The following is a 22086-nucleotide window of genomic DNA, read 5'->3' as shown; positions in this document are numbered from 1 at the left end:
GCACCACATTCTTTCTATTAACTGTGACCATTAAAGATTGTTTTTAAAAGACGACCCTAGCGTGGAGTGGAACCGGCAGCAGAGGTATGTTCAGAGAACAGTATAGAGCCTGACATTGTTTTCTTGAGTGTATTTTACAATTAAGATAAAACCACCTACTGCCTGATCACCTGTATGTGACAGGAACAAAGGTAACTTATTTTTACAGCAGATTCAAACATCTCAAAATGTTTGAATCACAATCTCATGAAATGTTTATCACCATACAGTAGCTTAGAAGAGCAAGCTATACATCAGCAACATACAAAACGACAGCTCAGATGCACAATAGTGTCCATTAAAATATAACAGTCCTTCCAGCCAGTTATTAAGAAAGACCGGCAAACATCTCGCCCCTCAGTTCATTTTGGCACGTTAACAGAGACCCAGCAGCAGTGTCACACATCAATTGCCCTGTGTCAGTTTTTTCTTTTCCAGCAGTCACGGGACAAAGGCATCTCTTCCCTCAGAACAGGGAGCTGAGCTGTTGTATTGTCTCTAAAGTCTGTTGAGCACCTTACCGTGCACTGTTTCTGAGGATGGCTATAGCCGTGTGTAGAGCCTCCAGTTTCACTGCAAGCCAAGCTGGGGGTGACCCTTTCTGGAGCAGCAGCCTCACAGCCTCCACTGCCTCCTCGATTGTGCCTACTGCTGACTTATACTGCTCCTCAGAGGGTGGGTGACATGCTCTTTTTGCCAGAGGCTGCAGATTTAAATAAACATGAGACATTATTTATAATACTCTACATAAGTGATCGGTCTTCATCCAAATGCAAGAAAACCCTTAGATGGAGAAGAGCTGCAAGAGACTCCCCCTTGCCTTGGGAGAGTTCCAGCCAGCTGGCAGGCAGCACACAGCATTCAGGTGTAGTATCAAGGGCCAGGAGAGTACGTGGCCTTTTTTCTTAGGACATGGAGGGCAGCAAGACGATACTGAACCTCTTCAGATACTTCACAGAACTGACAGAAATCGACAGTTTAAAGGAGCACACGTACCTCTCCTGTTGACTCCAGTTCTCCATCCATTTTCATGATCTGTGCACTGCAGGTAATCCTTTCTTGCTTCATCCGTTCTGTTCGTGCTTCTGTTGTCTCTTCTACTTGCCTCGTCTAGGGAGAAAGCCACAGGAGAGGTAACAAAACCAAGGCTGCACTACCAGCCTTCACAGGCTCAGTTTATACACCAGAGCAAAGGGGAGGGAGGGAGAGATCTTAACATGTGGTTCAAACTGAATCTAATTTCTCACACAGTCTTCTGAGCAGGAGATTGAAGTTATATACGACTTCGGTGTAGCATTTCTGGCAGCTATCAGTTCTTTTGCTGATTATGTCCTTGGCAAAAACTGCTCATCCAGACAGCCCTGCCTTAGGTTACAGCATGATACCACCCCCCTTTCCCATTGTCTGTGTTCCACACGAATAGCCTTCTGCTCTTAAGAGAATTTTTTCCCAACACGCAAAAAGGACTAAGATGTTTCATAGACGTTCATTTAGCTTTCAGAAACTGATCACCGAGAAACAGGGAAGGAAATATCACAAACAGAATTACAAGACGACAGACAGTTGATTTTTTTTTTGTTCAAGGAGGGAAAAGCAAAGTATTTACAACAAAGTTGGGGAGCACTGGAAGAGCAGCATGCATAGTAATGGCAGTTGTTAATTCTGGTGGTTAAAGCAAGTAGAAAAGTACAACTAGATCTCAGGTAACAGAAGAAACTTACTTATTTAATCATCATGCAGGTGTAGCCATAGGCCATGTACTGCTTAGTTGATGGGGTACACACCCATTATAAGAAAGCAGTAAATGGTTCAGCAGCATACATACCTTAGCCAGAAAGCTAACAACTTTGTTCTTAGTTTCTTCAGAATTGAGGCACAGAGGAACAACATCTTCATGGCTTGTTTCCTGTCAAAAATGTTGAGTAACAGTTATTCAGTACACTCATATTAACAGAGGAATAGACAAAGTCAAAAATGTTTCTATGACAGCCCCTTCCCTGTTGCAACCAATCAAAACAACCAACGCTCCATCTTCCTTCACTTCCAGCTCCTCAAATCACTTACCACTGCATCAGCCCTTATTACTTTTGATGTGCAATAGTGTCTGTAATCCCAAGATTCAAATTGATCAGGGAAGAGCAGCAAACATCTAAGACAGAAGAATCTCTGTATGATAGAAGTTAACAGCGCCAAATACACATGTCTAGAGCTCTGCTCTGCTCACCTCTGCGAAATGCGTGAATGCTTCCAGCGCATGCTGATGGATCAGCCAGGTCGGATCAGCTAGCAGAGAAGCAAACAAACATGACAACTGGGGTACAACTTGCCTCTGAAAGAAGAACAAATATGTATCAGTTCCAAAGAATCTGTTGTGCGTATCTTACCATCACAAATTATTATTTAAAAAAAAATAATTAATAATCGCTCTCCAGTCAAGAGGGAGGTTTGTGAAACGCGAGAGTGCTGCTGCCCTGTCTGACAAAAAACCCCACAACACCGTAAGGGGGGTGACACATTCTGTACTTCCTGGAGGTTCAGAGGTCAGTCTTTCCTAACCACTGCAAAGCAACAAGCAAATTAATAAACGAAGCATCTTACACAAACTCAGCGTGCCTCAATGAAAAATAAAACTGCCACAGACCATTAATAACTCTCCAAGATGATTATGTCCTGGTACTCCTGTATGTATTTAGTGAACTTGATCCTTTAACATTATATTTAAGTAAATAATGTCTCTTTTCATCAAGAGACTGAAGGTTATTTCACTAAGGCCACAATTATATTTACCTGTGCTTCTTGTGGTATAAACACCTTTCCCATAGAAGAGAGAAAATCCACCATCGCTAGACGAACATGATCTGGGGGGTGCAACTGGAAAAGGGAAGACTGCAGTGCAAATACCTGCAGAAAACAAACCCCAGCGAAGCTCCATCAAACAGATTGAAGGTGAAAACTGCTGTGTCTCATCTTGAAATCCTGAGGATGCTGATTTTAGAAAACTGGACTGAAAACAAAAGGAGGTATGCTACAGCTTGAATAAAACTGGCTAGGATAAAGCTGCAGTGTGCATCTTCAAAAGAAATGAGCATGCTCTATAGCATATCCATATCTTTCAGTTATCTTACAGAGTAATGGGGTTCTCAAAAGCAGTGTTAACCAAAGTGCCATATACTTGGTTTAAAGAGAAGGAAAATAATCAAGGAAGTAACAAAATTAGGAAGCTCCATGTGTTAAGAGAAGGCCAGACAATGAAATAACTCATATGAGATTTCAGTAAATCACAAAGAACTGGTTTTCATGAAGTAAATTATTCATAAGAAGGTTTTGTTTCTTTACCTGAGTAATCAGTTGAGTATCTAATGCTTGGATGAAAAATTCCAAAAGATGAAGTAATAAACACAGTGTCTGCTGGAGACACGGCTCATCGGAGACCTTCAACAGATCACGAGATATTAGTAACATTGCATTTTAGCTTATGGAATAACTATTGAAGAAAGAATTTAAAGTTACAGTGGTGTTCCAAAATTCTTAGCCTAACTTCACCACATAAACCAACACAACCTAAGCAGCATAATAGTTGCATCATTATTTCTAGGTAGTCATATTTTACAAGACCCTTTGATTTTTATTAAGGATATTTCTTATCCCTCATCTCCCTCCTCCAGTCACTAATATAAGCAGCTAAAGGTTATCCGAACTATTTCTTCTCATTTATCAGCTGCCAAATGTCTTCACAGACTGGCCGAGGTTGGAAGAGACCTCTGAACAGGCACATTGTTGGCTCTTCTTCACCCCCTCTCTCAAAGTTTCTTTTTTTGATCTGGAGCATGAACAGTAACAATCTTTTTTTCTTTCCTGCGACTGCAGACATGAGCAGGTACATAGTTGCCAGGGAATTGCCTTACCCCCTTCTCAAATACGGGAGGAAGGTTACTGGCTCTGCGGGTTTTCATGTGCTAAGCTATGTACTAAGAAAATCACCATGAGCTTTGTTCACATTCTAATGAACATTGAAAATAGGCCAAATTTGTAACGGGTATGAATCAGAATGAGGTATTTCAGACTTGTCGTTAAGCAAGTCTGAATCTGACACTGAGTAACAGATGGAGTAGCAAGGAGCCATATATGTAACATTGGGGGAAATTCAAACTCCGCTCCCCAGAGCGCACGCCTGCCTAATACATGAACCAGCTGACAGCAGACGGGCAGCACAGTTACTCTGTGCTTTACACAAATGGTCCAATCCAAGGAAAACAACTTAGAAACAAACACATGATGAAACAGCACCAGCCTCTCAAAGACATCATGTTTTCACCACTGGAGCAGGAAATCTCTTACCTGCTTAGCCTGGAGAAAAGTCCAGAACTGACCAAGCACTCCCAAGACAGATGCCTGAAATTCTGCCTCCAGAGTGTCACCAGCAAAGTTGCAGGCAGCCAGCAGGACCGAAAGGGCAGTATTCTAGCAGGGAAAAAAATGTATAAGACAGACCAAAAAAGACTGCATGTAAAACCAACCAAAACTCCAGGCTCATATTAAAACATCTAAAATGATACGAGATGGCAAGAAGCCCAGTGTGCTGTGTCAGCTGTACAGTACAGCTAATCCACCAGGCCCCCGGCCAACAAAGCTTCCAAAGCCAGGAAGCCATCCGTTACTTCTGGGAGGTTCACACGGTGCCGCAGTCATTAGCTGCGTTGGCAGGCGAAAGCTGGCAGCCAACGCTTCATGTGGAAGTCTGCTTTCTCACACTCCTTCGCCAAGGAGACCAGTGAGCATCTTCCAGATTTGATGCCACATCAGAACAGCTAGGACTTTAAAACTTAAAGGTAATTGTATGACATAGTATAAATAAGAAATCCTAAAGGAAAATATGCCTGCTCACCCAGAGAGCAAACAACATCTAGAATAACTAGTAAAGCACAAGGCTTCCACTGTCACCCTCAGACCAGAGGGTCCTAAGGTGCTATGTGCTAGAAGAACATGTTAAAAAGAGTTCTTGTTCATGCGTATGCCAATTAGGCATGGAAAAAAGCTGTGCGACACACAGAAAAATAGAATTGAGGCGACAGCAACAATCCTTGTAGTTTGGAAGTCCAGAGTTCACAAAAAGAACCAGATCTCCTTACCACAGGTCGGAGCTCTCCCAAAGCACGCCTGCTCTTCAGCCACCGCCTGCACTGCGCGAGCCCTGCCACACAGAGCTGACACGCCACTCGTTTCCTAAGATCAGGATTCAGGGCCTTGAGGGATACGTGCTGCCACACAGACAAGTTCTCCACCTCTTCCGGAAGAAACTTATGAGCAAACTCTACCTGCAAACAGAAGTTAATAGGAACTAAACAGACCAGACGACAATTTGATAATCTGCCAGAAAGCTGAGAAACAAAAATGCAGTACTGGGTTGCTTTAGAAATATTACATGAGAAAAGTTGTGTATTACATTCTGTTTACATAAAATCCAACTTTTTATATAAAAACCTTCTAGAACTGCCACCTCCCTTGTCACACAGAACATCAGAATGATCGAGCAGCTTATTCTTTCAGCTGCTCAAAACAATGGCCGTAGTGAGTAGAAGAATGAGCTTTAGCCTCTCCAAGGTACTCAGAGGCAGTGACAGGAAAGGATACTCATCTTTACATCTGAAGACATGAGAACACTCATGGACAGCAGGTGCAGATGCAACAACAGGACATACAGTTTCAGCAAATCTGGGAGAGATACGCTGTTTTCATACGTAGCCAAAAAGAGGACTTCATTGCTGCCCAATAAGACCGCTCTTCGACACTCTTTGGAAAGTGTATGTGCCTTTCTTGTTTTAAAGAGCACATCTACACAAATTGGGATCCACTATGGCAAAGTAATAACAAATACAACACCAAGTGCAACAAGCGAACACTCCACATCTTGTCATTTCTGAAGAACTGGAAGTGGATATTTTAAACACAGGCCACTGATTCAAGTGTCTTCTATTAAAGACAGAAGCTGCTGGTGCTACACTTGCCTGATGATCTGGAGCCATCAAGAACAGCATACGTCTCAGCAGAACACCCAAGGCAGAGACCTGGTAACAGTCACTGGGCCAAGACTTTATCTGAATTAGGATAAAAGGTTAATGATCTAATTAAATTAAGGAAAAAAATCACCACTCAGCACATTAATTCTATACAGAATGTTCCGAGAGTTGCTATGTGGGATCACAGCAGTAACACTCTAAATGAAACAATGCAGGACATGCTAGAAATATTAGGCATACTGTTTTATATTTTCACAGTACTGCTCTTGCAACCCAATTTGAAGAATTAAAACAATCTCCATTTGGATTTAGATAAAAATGAAATTCCTGGGTTTGGTCATTCAGAACCTGTGCTGGTAGAACTAGGACTAAAACTCGTGCCGAACTGCAAACATCACTACGGTTCTTACCAAGTGGGCAATCACAGAGACGTGGTGAGCGCACAGTTCAGCTGTTCCATACCTGGAATGTGAGAGACGGAAGCTTGTGAGTCTGTACTTCCTACCCTTTTACAGACTAAATACTGTAAATCTTGTCCGAGAGATGACCGTTTCCTCTAACATATTTAAACTTGATATGCACAGACACAACTTACTTGAGAGAACCATTCCCAAAAGCAATTATTAAATAATAGAAAAGGTATGTTCCCCTTACTTGCATGAATGTAAAAATGGCTAAGCCATTTCTGCTCCTAATTTTCAAAATATGCTCTATCTCTGAAAAGAATCCATTTCTGGGACAATTTTGTCTTAAAATCTCTCTCAAGGAATTACGTACAACAACGGAACTAACTGGACATCTTACCGGGCAAGGAAGCACCACGAGTCCATTGCTAGCAGAGATGTGATCATACTAGAACCCAGCACGGCATCCAGCAGAGCATACTCCTAAGGAGAAAATATATAAGTAAATTCATGCAGAAACAGATTGCAGGCCTACTATAACTTTTATTCCACTAATTAGCATAAAACGTAGTAAGATTTCCAGCTTATCCAATTTAAAATGTTTTAACAACTCGTTTTCATACTCTATGTTCAGCTACACCATCAAGCAATCAGCTGCTCCTTCAGTTTTGCACACTTTGGACGTACATGTACATTCACTTCCCTTGAGGATTCTTCACTTTTCAAAACATTTCATCATGCACATCCCTTCTTCACAAGGCAACTTTTATTAATTTATTTAAAAAAAAAAAACCAACAATGTATTTCCAATTTTCTTGACAGCTGTCTTGCCAGCTTACTGAAAACCAGATAAAACCTTTTCCTCTTTTAGGAACACAAATATTATCTGAAAGAGGAATGTAACATTCAGAAAAAAAACACCCACATAAATTAGGGCTATAAAGTTAAGAGCTGTCGTAAAAATTAAAGGTTTATCTTTATGTAGAGGTTCTTTTGTCTACATGCAGTAAAAAGTGAAAAACTTTTAAAACATTATATAACATTAATCAAAGCCCAGAATACTCCTCCGAAGTAGAAAAAGTTGCTTATTACTATTTTACGGTATGTTCTTAACTGGAGTCACAACAATATAATCTACTCTAAATATTAAATGCCATTTTATGACTTCACAGTATAGATTAACAAACCCAGGTAAATTTATTACAAATTGAATGCTGCATAATAGAAAGCACTAAACTTTCGTAACAACTTGACACCCCACCCCCCGCCCCCAAAAGAACCAAAATTCCTAATACCACTGAGGTTCTCAAGAACTTTCACTTTCCCACAAGTGACATTTGCTGTGTAACTGAACTCAGTCACATAACTGTCACGGCTGCTTTCTACAGAACCACTTCATACCTCAGCATCGCTTTAGAGCTAGACCATTACAAAGAACCCATTCTTTTTCAAACAGTACCTATGCATCACAACAGCTGAAGAGATGATAAGCAAAACCCAATCTTACCAGCTGAGGAAAGTGTAATGGGAGTGTGGAAGCAATGAAGGAGCACAGGTGGACACAGACATAGTGATAGAGGGTAATGGGAACTGCTGGCTGTCCTGTGCTGATCACCTCTGGCAAACAAACAGGGAGAGAAAGCTCTCCAGAACATTGCTGGAAACTGAAGAACAGAGCTGAAAACAAAGACAGGCTGCAAGGGGGAAAAAAGAAAAAAAAAAAAGGAAGGAGGAAAAAAAAGAAAGAAAAGCAGTTAGTTTACAGATATGCAAATCCTAAATCCCGCAAGCAACATCTGTACTACAGAATCTTTGCCTTTGACTGGAAGCGATGGCAATAACTTCAGTGCTTTTACACTAGATTTACATTCCTGACTACCTTCCTCTTTTACAAATTCAGGTGATTATTAGAGGGTTCAGGCATAAAAATGCAAGATTTTAACTTAGCAAAATATCAACAAATTACACATGCATCTCTCTTCTTATCCTGGAAGCACTCTAAATACTATTCTTTCCTGAAAAAACAGACATCTCTGTGTCTGTGTCCTTCACTCCTGAAGCACTGAACATCAGATTCTGTTTCTCTCAACATGAAGATGTAAATCCATATAGTCTGACAAATTTTCTACTCGGTTGAAAGGGAAACCCCAGCAGCTGAGCCCCTCTGCCTGTATAGACTGATTGCTCTGGTGAAGAACTACAACAAAACCCTTTTTCGTACCTTTTTCCGGTGTTCCAGAGAGTTTGCACTTCCTCAGGCTGAGAAGACAGCTTGTCCATTATGGTGATCAGGATGAGACACTGGGGCAGCTGCTGCTCAGGAGGGAGACCTGTAGAATTATTTTCAAATGCGATACTAGTTGCCCTGATAAATTTATTGTGTGTGTACACTGGCTTTTAAGCAAGTGACAAATTATTAACAACTGGTGAAACATAAAAGTTCCCACTAAAACTATAAACATGTCATAGAAATTGGGGAGGGGAGAGTGTTACAACAAAAAGCTGATCATTTTCCAGTTTGAAGGCATTCTACTTTTCACAGAAAATACTTAATTTAGGAAAAAAAAAAATAGCTGTCTTCCCCCACCAACAGAACAGCAGAAAAAATTTCAGCCTACTTTGAGTTTGTGACAAATGTGGACTGAAATTAAGCAAAACAGCAGAATTGATAGGATTTCTGTTAACCAAATTAATATTGGAATTATTGTGAATACTTTGGAAAAGATGCATCCAACAGCAACATGAACTACCTGCTATAAAATTCATCTGAGTTAGCACACAACTGGCTATATCATAGTGCTTACAAAAGAAGAGACAAGCAAACCAGTACAGAATATTCCTTGTGGTCCAGAAAGTCAAAACTTCAATCCTGATCCCTCAGAGATGCCTACAGAGCACTGTAGCGGCGGTAGCTGTATTTTAAACCCACCTAACTTTTCACTTAACACTTGCTCCATAAAAGGACTAAAGGGAAGAAGCTGGCTGATGAGAGGGTCCAGAGCCACAAGAAAAACCCGGGCTATTTCATCTTGATGAACTTCCAAGATGTCTGGAGCATAAAGACTGGGAGGAAATTTGCTGAGGGAGAATGAAAAAAAAAAGTTAAATAGTACCGTTTTCAGTAACATTACTTTTAAATAACTACAAAAAGGCAAATTCATTCTTTCCTTGCTATTGTGAAGTAAAAGACAGAAAAGCCTCCCCATTTTAGAATACCTATTATAGTGTTACAACTTTGCATTCAGCCTTTAAACCAAGCATAACACAGAAATGAAGGATGTGAGGGGTTGGAAGGGACCTCTGGAGATCACCTAGTCCAACCCCCCTGCCAGAGCAGGACCACATAGAGTAGATCACACAGGAACGCATCCAGGTGGGTTTTGAATGTCTCCAGAGAAGGAGACTCCATGACCCCCCTGGGCAACCTGTCCCAGTGTTCTGTCACCCTCAGAGTAAAGAAGTTCCAAACCAATATTTTACTAAACATTGAACAAAAACCTTACAAGCTAGTGGAAAATGTATGTAAAATACATAACATATATAAGAAAAAATACACTGAATCACAAAAAAAAAGTCAAGCAATGAAAGGCCAAGGAAACACCTGTATCCACAATTTGACAGTCATAAATGTGGCAGCACTAATTTAACACATGACACTAATAAAAGGGCACCGCAATTTCCTTGAAGAAAAAAAACCCTGGGCAATAAAAGAAAGAGAAGTGACATGAGAATAAAGCAAAAGAGATCATGAAATGAAAACCTTCTACTCTTGCAGCTTATGAACTGACTGTAAAAATGCTACCTTCCTACTCAAAAATCCTGCTCAGTTTTGCTGAGTGAATAAAAGTTTACAACCTTCCACTTGAGAAAGATCTACAAGGTAAGGAAAATTAGAAAAGGAAACTCGTAAAAAAACATCCACCCAATCTTGCAGTGAAACATGCAGTGAACTCATGCGTGCATCTCACCACAGAACCTGGTTTCAATTTTGAAAGCATGACTGCCATCAGCCCTCTACTATAAAGTCCACTTTCCCCTGTTCTTCCCCACTATTGCAGCGAATAGAACAAAACTTTTGAAAGAAAAACGATAAGCTGCTTGCAGACTGTTATGCTTTATGAGCCTAACATTAAAAAAAGTTTTTTGTTCGTCCTTTTGTGAGATTTTACAAGATTATAAACACAACAGTAAAGCTATGAAAAAAATTCAGGATACTCTGTTTCTGATCCTCTCTCCCTTCAGGACAAATGTTTCTGTACTTTGTCTTGAAGTGGAAACAACCTGTCAAATGTTGCTGCTCATACCTGCACTTCGTCTTGGATTTTTTTCTTTCACTAGAATTTAAGCCGGAAAAAGAAGAGTGTGTGGCTGTTTAGTTATACACGAAGCAGAAAGGAACTGGGATCACGAGGGAACGGTAATTCTGAATTGCCTTGATTTTGCATGATTTGACTAACATCACGCTACCGTTTGTTTCAAAGCGGAAGGTACACTGCTGGGTTGCTCTGTTTTAACTCTGCCCAACTGCTTCATTGCAAGGTGGCCGAAGGGCAAATCCAACCTTCAGGAATTTTGACTTTAGGAACAAGAATTTTCAAATGAACTTGCATAAAGAGACCCAGGGTCCAAGACAATCAATGTGTTATTCTACACATAACTTGTTAAGAAATGTTGACATAAGTAATTGCAACAAAGTTAGTGGTATGTCAATATTGGACACTCACAGCACTGATCAAGAATGGTGGTAAGGTAACTAGTATCCCAAGAAAATGCCCAATTTATTAAAAAATTAGTCTAGATTTCTGTACACAAAAAAAGAAAGCAACAGCTCTGGAATGAGAACTGTGTTTTTACATCTCAAAATACTTGTAGCTTTTAGAATGCAATATGGAGATGTTATTAAGATACTATCAATAATCATTATTTGTACTTCACTTACCTGTATATCTGAAGAAAGAGCTGATGTAGCTGAGAACACGAAGCGGAGAAGAAAGAAAGAAATTCCTGCAAAAGCCATTAATTTTGAATGGTACTTTTAATATGAAATACATGATTAAATACATTTTCTTTCTGCTCTGCCATATTGGTGTGTAAAGTACTACACTGCAAAAATGGGTTAAGTTCTAACAATCCACAGCACAAAGCAAGTGCAAAGCAAACAATAACTGAAGAATTTCTAAGGTTAATTACACTAAATGTACATCTATTGTAGGTAAATCTATTACATTTATAGGCTTATTTTAAAAAATTGGTAAGTACAGCTCTAATAGGCATAGAGCGCTGCAAAAATCTGAAGTGGTCCCATACATGCTGTAAGGTTGTTTTGTCCTGTCACAGTGATACTCACTTTGTGTTGTGTCCGTTGTCGTCCATCTGTCCCTGTCGTCCCCTGTCCGTCGTCCCCCCCCCCCCCGAAAATAACCCAATCCAAAACCAAAACAAAATCACCGCCTGCTTTTACCCTGTGGGACAGAACAGATGCAGAACACACAGTCTCTGCTGTTCCTAGAGAGCAAAATTGTTTCATGTACATTCTTAAAATGCGTAGATTTACAGCATGACTTCTAATAATGAGGAAAACAAAACACAGCAGCAGAGGAAAAGGGCCAGAAAGAGAGCAGGAAGTTAGTGTCAGAGCTAACAACACTACATGGGCATTTCTTCTTATTAATGCCACAGCGTTTTCAATTGCTGAAACGAGCAACAATTCTGAGAACTTGGTGACAGGTTTCACCTGCTGAACTTTTCCAGATGAAGTTACTATTGCACTGACTCAAGGCTGCCTGTAATGACTTGACATCTCCTACTAATTCCTCAGCGACATTGCTTGTAACGGCTTATTCTCCTTCTGGGCTTTTCTGCTAAATCACAGCAGTGATCTGCTTAGGCTTGAGTATATACAGGTGGAAGAACTACAAGCAGGTTACGCGTGGATATTAGTTATACCACCCATATGGTATAGTCATAAATTGTTAAGATACTATGCAGTACAAAATTATTCCGTTTGCACAGCAAAGGCTTAAATTTAATACTAAGCTAGAATTCCAGCATTAAAACCTACCTTGGTGTAGTGTACAAGGGAATTGGCAAAGAACCTGCACAGTTTGACTGTCTTCTGGAACAACCTGAGGTCAGTGCCCTCCTGTCCAAAAAAACCCCAAAAAACTAGTTCTAAAACTTAACATACAGAGTAATACAATAAAAAAGAAAGTTAGATTGCTAACAATATGCAAAACGTATTTCAAACTTGATTCTCTACAGACTCAGCAGCTATGAGGAAAACCTTTAGAAATCTTGTTATGCCTCAACATTTTTATAGCAACATTCAGAATTGAAATGTTATCTTTTGATTAACCTTGGGTTATCGTCAGTTTAGGAAATTAAAAAAAATCCCAGCAAGTATGGTGGAAACTTATTTTCAGTGCCTCACTAAAACATCCCCAATCTAAACAAAGTTACAGGCCTTGTTTTCACATGGTTTCAAAAGAACAAGGTATTCTGCCTACACATGAACTAAAAAAAAAAACAAAACCAAACCCAAACAACAAAACCCCAAACCGCTCCAAGCAATAATACAGCACCAAGAACTTATCCTCCTGAAGTTCAACAGCAGCTTTGGGGGCTTTTTAATTCACCTGTATCTCTGCCATCTTCATTTGCTCAGCCAGTTGCAAACAGGAGTGAAAAGAAAGAAGAGTGTCCTTGCACAGGCCACTGAGGATGTCACTGTGTTTCAGATGACACTGCAGCAGAGAGTGATGCTTCAGGCTTTGCCTAAAAGGTAGGAATATAATCAGATATTTAATTATCAGAAGTGATCATACAATGAGTTAGGACAAATCCAAATAACTAATTCTTCTGTTTAGGCTTTTGTACAACACTAATTGGTGCAATATCCGTGGACATGGAAACCAGAAATTTAGAAAGAACAACCCCCTTCATAGCCATGACTGAAACACAGAGGAGAGGCAAGATGAAAGCACAAGGCAGCATGACTCAAGACAAAAACACCTACAAAATTGCAGGTCAGACCTCTTAAGATTATTTATTCAGACAATGATGTTTCAAATTTTCTTCTGCATTGAATACAAAAAGTCAAGCTTCAATTACTTTTCACTCATGATTCCTAACTACCTTCACTGACAGCACCTTTAATACTACTTACCAGCCAGATTTCTACATTGAATTTCTAAATTTACTTACTAGCTAAATAGCTACAGTGAATTCTCTAATTTCAGTTTTATTTGAAACTCTGGACATAAAGCTATTGAAACAGCAGTTATTTAAAATTACAGCCTGTTATATTACAATCAAATCCAAAGAGTTCAATGACATACTTGATTATGAACTTCCACGTGTTTGCATGAAGAGCATGGTCCATATTGGAAATGACAGAGCATATCTCCAGCACAGTGTGGATTACTGAGGAGGAGGAAATAATAACAGCAACAACTCAGTTAAACCAGATTCACAAGTTCACAGCTATGGCTTCTCTCCTAGGAGAACAGCAGCAATCACAATCCCTAAGAGAACACCACCACATCGACACCGAATCAGGAAAATGGCTCAGTGCTTAGGTGCTGCCCCTTCCTACAACCTACACGACATGCCCCGTCCCACAAAGCTTCAGGAGAAAAATAGAAATATTTCAAGATTTGAAATGCTGCTTTCTGAAAGGCTGGTCGGGACAGCAGGAACTAAGCAACGCTCAGAACCCTGTTTTAAAAATTCAGACATACTTTCTACAGAAAAAAAAAAAAAGACTGAGCAAGACTAAAAAATGGGTTAGTTCCACATATACCTGACACCATATCTGTGATGTTATCTTCAGTAGAATCAGAGTTCACAGAAATCGTATCAAGTAGTTCCATCAGCTGCTTTTGAAGAGAGTAAGTTTCCTTGAACATAGCTTGTAGGAGGTCAGAAATCAAGTGCAGGTGCCCACAGTACACTGATTCACTGTCCTGTCAGAAACGGGGAAGGAGAGGTTTAAAAAAAAGTTCAGGAATCACAGCCTGATTTTTCACATACTGAAAACACTGAGGTTTGTCATACATTTCTCAGGAAAAGAACAAGGCCTAGACCTACCTACTTGAACCCAATACACAGCCAGATCTGTAGGTTCTGCTGCCAACCCATTTGCTGAATATAAAACGCAATTCACCTGCAGCCTCATCAACAGCTAATGCAGTCTGCCTGGTGCTAGGGAGTTTAGGGGGCTTTGGATTAGGCCTCAATGTATGAACCTGAACAAAACAGTACGATGCTAGCCTCGAAGGAAGTAGCATTCCAAATGTTTCCCCATACTTTCAAATTAGAAGTGTTAGATAAAGGTTATGGCACCCGAGTTCGAGTCCTGACATGGAAAATGGATGTAAACGTTCCCCTAAAAGACAAACTGAAAAGTGAAAATGAAGGCCAACCAAAAGCTATTGTGTCCTTGTGCTAACCTTGTTTCATGTCACCCCTCTAGAAGGAATTACTGTTGCATTTGAAAATCCAGGTGTGAAACTGATACACGTTACTCATCGTAACCAACAAAGATCCTAATCTCAACTTTCAATCCCCTGTGGAACTTGCACAAAAACAAGAAGCGCCACTTCGGTAACCATTTGTAGGTTGGAAAATACCGCAGGTATCAGAAGTGCACAGGCGCCACAGAGAGCCTACATTCATAAGCAAGATGTTCAGTTGACATCGATGCAAAATACAGAAATAGCACAGTCTGTGCCACTCACTACCAGGACAGATTTGCTGGGCAGACAGCTGAAAAATCAGCTTTGTGCTTGCGCACCAAGCATTCTGTAAACTATTTAACAATTAAATTTAAATTAAAAAAATAATAATTCGACCACAATATTATTTCAAAATAGGATCTTCTTAGAAAGTGAGTGTTTGCTAAAAGCTAGCCAGTGTCAGAATTTTCCTCCATCTAACACAGCCTTACCTTGCAGTGTGTAAATGTGTTCTTTATCACATAAAGAACCGAGGACGGGAGGGTGCGGATGCTCTCCAGAGGCACACACTCCTGCAGTGTGCAGATGTAGCGTACACAACCGGTCAGAGTTTCCAACAGTTGCACCATAATCTTAAAGCAAGAAAAAAAACAATCAATGTTTTTCACTCCTGCAATACTTCCAACAGCTCCTTTTCTTAGCTGAATTGCACCTAGATTTTTATGACATTTAAAGTTCACTGCTATTTGCACAGTTTGTTGAAGATGAATGAAGCCCCATAAAACAATATCATGCAATTCCAGAACTTTTCTCCAATACTACATACTCTTTGAAAGCTTTGTATGACTTTTGACTACTGTTTTCAGCTCACAAAATTTTTAAAACTCAGAATTAAGTGACCATATAAATAGGTGCCAGATTCATTCTTTCAATATGGAGAATTGCATTCCATCTGCATTAAGAACTTAAGCAGAATTTGAGATGTTAATTGAATGTCAACTGCGAAAGAAGACCAAATTACATTTTAACCACCTGGTTAGTAGCTGGCAAAAATATTCTAAAAACCTTTTAATTGTTTATGTAAACTAAATGGGACTTGCCTGTAGAAGATTCCTTACAGTACTGCATAATTCCATATTCTGGCTGGTTAATCCTTTGGCCTCACTGGATAATTCATACATCAAGTTATCAAATAACTGTAGAGTCTGTCAGAACAAAGCAAAGCTTAAAACTATTTATTTATAAACAGACACACGCAAATAGTAACACTGTTCTGTATCTGCTTGCTTCCTTGGCATTGAGTCATGGGCTACTGAGATAGCTCACAGGAGAAAATGACACTTTCTAGCATTTGAAACATAAAGCATGACATACCAAGAAGCAAAAATCGTCTTACGGTTTTCCCAAATTATAGACAGAAACTGTAGTAGCTGTTACTTTTTCTAAAATCTCTTAGTACAACAAACTTCCCAGCTAATTCACTTGAAATATATCCCTTATTCTACCATGGATTCTTTACTAAGTGAAAACCACATCATTTTAAAAGGATTTTCATTTTGTCTCAGAAAAAGTGGGTTTTTCATTGAAAATGATCATAAATATTTTTAATACATAAAAAAATAAGTGTATGACCTACAAACAACAATAATTTCTACTTTGGTTGAGGTCTTTGGACATTTGACGAGTGTTACTGCTGAGATTGCAAAGACAGTGAGATGCTTCCAGACACATGCAGGACACTACACAAACTGGTATGGTACAGTAATCCTTGTTCAGGATATTACTGTTATGAGCCATTTTTCTTGTAATCTCTAAAATTTGCTACAGGACAAAATAAGGGAAATGGAAATCAAATGGCCATTTTTACTGGCTGCTTAAAATACACAAGCTGAGGCCTGAAACTTAAATCAGTAATTGGCACTGCTTTACTTCAGTTAAAATGTAATCACTGGAGAATTTTAACACAATTACAGAACAAAAATCTCCATCATTTAATCAAAAAAAGAGAGCATATGTCAGGTCAGTACGGTCTAAAAGTTTATTCACTATATTATTCACGATAGATGAGTGTTGGGTTCTTCAGTTTATTTGTCCCAAGAGGCTACCTCATGCAAAAATTCTCCATCTTGGTCATCTTATAAAAAGCCAAATCTTCTCAACAAGAAATAAAACCCAATTCTATTACTGAATATAGAAAGCAGAACATTGTATGTTCAATCCTCTCCCCACTGTAAAGAATGGTAACAATCACAGAAACAATCCAACACAAAATTGTTAAAACTTTTAAAGGGTAAAATTTTAATTTCAAGTTTTGTATCCAAAACAGTAATTATATTGTGTGACATCAAAAAAGAATCACTGCATTCTAAACAGGTTTTAGCACTGGACCCCCTGAAAATTCCACATGTGATTGAAGCTGCCATACCTTAGGCAATACTTTTGAGAAAAAAGTTTGTTCCAAATCTGCAAGGCTGATATGGGGCAAAAACATTTCAGTCAGGATCCTCAAAACACCTGCAAAGCGAAACATTTAAATATTACCAAAACCCAGCATGTAATTACCCAAAATACGTAGGAACCTACCAGATGAAACAAAGAACTGCATCAAGCAGAAACAGATCACGTATTTGATTTTGAGAGAGGCAACATAACATTTGCCACATATGCACTATCTGAAAAAAATCAAGTAACAGTAACAGCTCCAACATGCATAAACCCATCAATAATAGCATCACACCTGACTACACTTAGGTGAAGGCTGAGCACAATTGTTTGCCCATGGAACTAGAATTTTCCACATTACAAACTGCAAAGAGTTGCACATTTAACATGCTGGTTGACACTAATATACAGTTTAACAGTGAATGTTAGCAAGACTCCGAAACAGCTACATATCGGTTTCATTTTCTTACCACTATCAGGTATTACAAAAGTTTTGCTACCTGTAAGATAACGGCCAAAAAGATGTTAAAATACAAGTTAAAAAGCACCCTTCTTTCAAATATCTAAAAATCAGAAGTAATGGGAAGAAAAAAGCAGCCTTACATGCATAGCTTTGTTAGGGGCTTTATAAAGCTTATTCAACATGCCATTCGTGTAATGTGCAAGGTCCAGCAGGATTTCTGGAGACCGTGAAAGTCACTAGTTACAGCATAAGTATTTTTAAGTAGCGCAGAATTTATAATGCAATTGCAATACAACGATCCATAGGAAGAAGATGCATTTCTTGGTCACTACTTACGAATATGCTCAGTCCAGTCTTCAGACTCTTGATACAGAGAGTGAAAACGTTAAAGAATCTCAAACTCGCTCTGCCATAGAGGTTATCTTTAAAGCATCTGCAGAAGCCACAGTGACTTCTGTCACGCTGTCCTGAGTACGCTTCACCCATCACATGAAATCAGTGGGGATGCTCCGTAACCGACGTGGGCAGAGATACCTCAGCACCTGCGCCATCAGCAGAGGTATTTCTGCAATGTATTGGGAGATTAAGTCTTGCAGGCTTTGGGGGTTAGGTTGTTGTTGTTGTTTTTTTTTCGGGGGGTGGTGTCAGGCCACGTTATCTACAGTGCTAAATGAACCACACTGTTTTCTACTGTGAATCTTTTATTTCAGTGAGAGGCTGTACTCATTTCCAGTGAAACACCCGGCACCCAGCTTCTCTGTCCTGCGCCAGCCCCTTACAAAGGTTGCACCGTTTTCCCTCCCACCAACTTATTCGCTCGAACTGTGCAAGGCTGAAGGAGGAACACCCCCGCACCCCACCCCCCCACCACTTCGGGGCAGCTCCCTACAACCACCCAGCAGCCAAACCCCCCGCTCTCGGGAAGGATATAAGAAGCCGGGGCAGGACGGCGGGCAGCTCCCGGCGGCAGAGATCCCAGTCCCAGCCTCCCAGCTCTTGCAGGAGCAGCTTAGGGTCTGCTTGGGACATGGCGCCAGCTCCCCCTCACCTCAGCGCCAGCCAGCGGCGGGAAAAAGTTCCCTCCGCTATCCCAGCAGCCTCCGCGCCCGCGGTGAAAAGGGCGGGGAGGGGCGGCTTCAGCCGCCCCGCCCCCCCTTTTCACCGCGGGCGCGCATGCGCTGAAGGAAGCGGAAGGAGCAGCAGCTCATCGTGGGAAAACCGGTGAGCGATCGCGTCCAGCAACCGGTGGAAACGGGGTGGGTAAACCGGGACCGGGTCCCCTTGCCCGGCCTGCGTGCTTCAGCCGGGGGGCGGGGGGGAAGCTGGGCCGTAACAGTCCGCGCGCGCTGGTTTTGCGCCGCTGAGTGTGAAGAAGCAGCTGCGCTAATTTCCCTGCGTGTACCTACGTGACGTGAGAGGGGCCGTCACTCGTAACGCTGTCTCTTCGTAAATTTAAATGTTTGGGACGCTTTTTCAAAAAAAATGAAATGAAGGTGCTACAATTAGACGGTTTGTTTGTGCTGATATTTGGCAGTTTAATGATAAGTAAAACTGTTTACTCTTACTTCTAGAAGTAACTCACCTGATTCATTGGCAAAACCTCTGACATTCGGCCTGTGTGTCGCTCTTCCCCATAGTGATAACTACATAAAAACATCATCTACAAAAAAAAAAACAGAAGAAAAAACCCTATCTTTGTATCAGTATTGCACTTGGATGAGTGCTTCTGACTGTAATAAATTAAGCTGATTTTTTTTTCTTTACTGTTATTTCTGAAAATGGCTTTTCGATTTAATTTTTTTATTGATGAAAGTGAGAACAATGAACCAGACACTCATAAGACGGACTTACAGCTCTGCTCTCCGAAACACAAGCAGGAATCGACAGAAAAGGACAAGCAAACTGCTGATACCATAGCAGACTCCAGCCCCAGGCCGGGTACCGATAAGCACCAAGATGAGACACCATCAAAGAAAAAGTTCTGCTTTAAAGCTGCTAAGGAGCACAACGTACCTGAAGATCTCAGCAAAGTATTAGAAAATAAAGTCATGGAAACAGTTTCTGACCTGTATTACATGAAGATGTCTCTAGTGGAGATGACATGTTTGGATGGCACTGATGAAGAAGGCATCGTGTCTAAAAGTGTTTCTTCTCACTCCGATCTCATCCCAGGAGTCTATGAGGGAGGGCTGAAAATCTGGGAATGCACCTTTGATCTCATCGACTACTTTTCCGAGGCCAAAATACGGTTTACCAACAAGACTGTATTGGATCTTGGCTGCGGGGCTGGACTGCTGGGAATAGTTGCTTTAAAGGGTAAAGCTGAAAAAGTCCATTTTCAGGACTACAACAGCACAGTGATTGACAAAATAACCTTGCCTAATGCAGTGGCCAACTGTGTAAGTGAAGGCAGTAGGACGGGCAGCGGAGATGGCAGAAAAACTAGCAAGCCTCCTTCGAAGAGGCCCAAGAGAGCAGAGTGCTTACCTGATGCGCTCACCAGATGCAGATTTTTTTCTGGGGAGTGGTCTGAAGTCAGCCAGCTCCTGTTAAGCAGCAGTAAACCCTTTGCAAAGTATGATCTAATTCTCACATCTGAGACCATCTATAATCCTGACTACTACAGTGCTTTGCATGATACACTGGTGCAGCTCCTGGATAAAAATGGCCGTGTGTATTTGGCAAGCAAAGTACATTATTTTGGGGTTGGCGGTGGTATCTACCTCTTTGAGAAATTCGTTGAAGACAGAAATGTGTTTAGGACCAGCATAGTTAAAACAATTGATAAAGGACTGCAACGATGTATTATGGAAATGGCCTTTAAAGATTCCAGTTAAAATTCAACCACTGGTCCTTCAAAAATACCTTAAAGATTAAATCTTTTAATCCTCTTATCTCTTTGCTTTTTCCTCTGTTGGGTCATTCTGATTTGACTAATTAAGGATGCTCGTTACTGAAATGTTTGACGAATTCTGATGTCTGACTAGAAGTGAAGGACTCATCTGGTTTTGCATAGAAAAATGGAGTTCTGCTTAAACCACCATCTGTTCATGCTAACTAATTGTCATTTATATGTATTTAAAAATGAAGCAAGTCACTGTCCCCGGCCCCCTCTCACGCTCTGGCAGTGCCACAGCTGTAGGTCACGGGAGAGCTGCTGAGCGCGGCCTGAAGGAGACCACGGTTTCGCAATCGCCTGCATAGCGTGTGCTCTGCTGCTTTGCCACCAGAGGGGGGTGCGATCGTGTTTATCCCTTGCGTTCCGTTCTGCAAAAATCTTTGTAACGTTTCCATATGAAAAGCACACATGACTTATGTTGAAGCCTTTGAACAAGTGTACCAGAGCACATTTACTAGTGTGCTCCGTAGATTTGCACATTCAGATTTTGACATACCACTCACTCAAGAAAATCTGAGCAAGTAATTGGGAAAAGCCATCCTGGTTTTAGAAATGAATAAAACCTTTCTAGCATTTAGAAATGAATAAAACTCAGCTGTTTTACAAGCTGAGTTGAAAGAAAGTTTTACACAAGTTCCTTAAAACAACCAACCAATGAACCTACAAGTGCAATCCAGGAGACTGGAGGATGACAGAACTGAGCTTTAGGTGACAAGCTGGAAAGGAGATAAACTGCGCTATTACAGCAGACTGGTAACTAGATTGCTGTAGTGTTTTGGGATTTTTTTTTTTACAAGATTTTCCAGAAATTAACTGCCTGTACACTGTGACCCATTTTCAAAGCTTGCCGGGGGGTACTACTGAACACTCACACCTCTTCAGGCTTTTCAGCAGTTTGGCAGGGCAGCAAGTGTTCAGAAAAGCCTGTGTACAAGTCACTCCTAGCTGAAGATAGTGATGTTGCTGAAGAAATTACCTTCCCAAAAATGCAAACAAACACAAAGAACTACAAAACCTGGTCCTGAGTGCTTGATATCACCAACAATTCACACACAAAAAAATCCATTGCATGTTTTGTCTTAAACTGGGCAAACAGCTATTACACAACGCTTAACAGGTACAGTAAAGCTACTGCTTATCACCATGCACTGCTTTACGCAGCAGTAATTCATGGGTGCCCTTGCAGAAATATAAACTTGGAGACAGTCAACCATTGCAGTAAACTGGATGCAAGGCTGCTCAATGTAGGGGAGAAAGGACAATAGTCCGAGGGGATGGAAAGAAACTTACTCTACAGCAGTGACCTAAATCACTGTAATTATCATGTAAGGTTCCCGTCATTGAAAGCTATGAAAGTCAGCTGCAA

At 40.6% G+C, this 22086-nt stretch overlaps 2 protein-coding genes across 2 annotated transcripts; one reads left to right on the top strand and one right to left on the bottom strand.

The window, feature by feature from the left end:
• Nucleotides 1-445: 445 nt before the first annotated feature.
• FIRRM (FIGNL1 interacting regulator of recombination and mitosis) lies at nt 446-18850 on the bottom strand. The gene is made up of 24 exons (XM_009952046.2): nt 18752-18850; nt 18158-18197; nt 17342-17430; nt 16017-16121; nt 15408-15548; nt 14262-14424; nt 13798-13882; nt 13096-13234; nt 12522-12602; nt 11400-11464; nt 9390-9538; nt 8682-8790; nt 7968-8154; nt 6861-6943; nt 6467-6518; nt 6045-6134; nt 5169-5354; nt 4378-4500; nt 3376-3471; nt 2827-2940; nt 2264-2368; nt 1865-1945; nt 1036-1149; nt 446-742 (listed from the first exon to the last, which is right to left on the bottom strand). Exons 1-24 carry the CDS (start codon nt 18848-18850, stop codon nt 557-559), a joined length of 2682 nt encoding a protein of 893 aa, XP_009950348.2. The 3' UTR covers nt 446-556.
• A 168-nt stretch (nt 18851-19018) lies between these two features.
• Nucleotides 19019-20715, top strand: METTL18 (methyltransferase 18, RPL3 N3(tau)-histidine). Its single transcript, XM_086463117.1, has 2 exons — nt 19019-19042; nt 19393-20715. Exon 2 carries the CDS (start codon nt 19600-19602, stop codon nt 20656-20658), a length of 1059 nt encoding a protein of 352 aa, XP_086319243.1. The 5' UTR covers nt 19019-19042; nt 19393-19599; the 3' UTR covers nt 20659-20715.
• Nucleotides 20716-22086: the final 1371 nt, after the last annotated feature.

The sequence above is a fragment of the Leptosomus discolor genome, chromosome 3, assembly GCF_034619465.1.
Source record: "Leptosomus discolor isolate bLepDis1 chromosome 3, bLepDis1.hap2, whole genome shotgun sequence".
Classification (NCBI taxonomy): domain Eukaryota; kingdom Metazoa; phylum Chordata; class Aves; order Leptosomiformes; family Leptosomidae; genus Leptosomus; species Leptosomus discolor.
The sequence above is the reverse complement of the archived record's forward strand: the minus strand, read 5'-3'. Positions and strand labels throughout refer to the sequence as shown.

Bases quoted from the DNA above. Each gene is read 5' to 3' on its own strand.
- METTL18 (XM_086463117.1), top strand. From the start codon at position 19,600: ATGGCTTTTCGATTTAATTTTTTTATTGATGAAAGTGAGAACAATGAA.
- FIRRM (XM_009952046.2), bottom strand. From the start codon at position 18,850: ATGTCCCAAGCAGACCCTAAGCTGCTCCTGCAAGAGCTGGGAGGCTGG. The intron at 12,603-13,095 runs GTGAATTAAAAA...TTTTTTGGACAG, and splicing joins TGAAGATGGCAGAGATACAG to GAGGGCACTGACCTCAGGTT. The intron at 2,941-3,375 runs GTAAAGAAACAA...TGTTTTCTGCAG, and splicing joins ATACTCAACTGATTACTCAG to GTATTTGCACTGCAGTCTTC.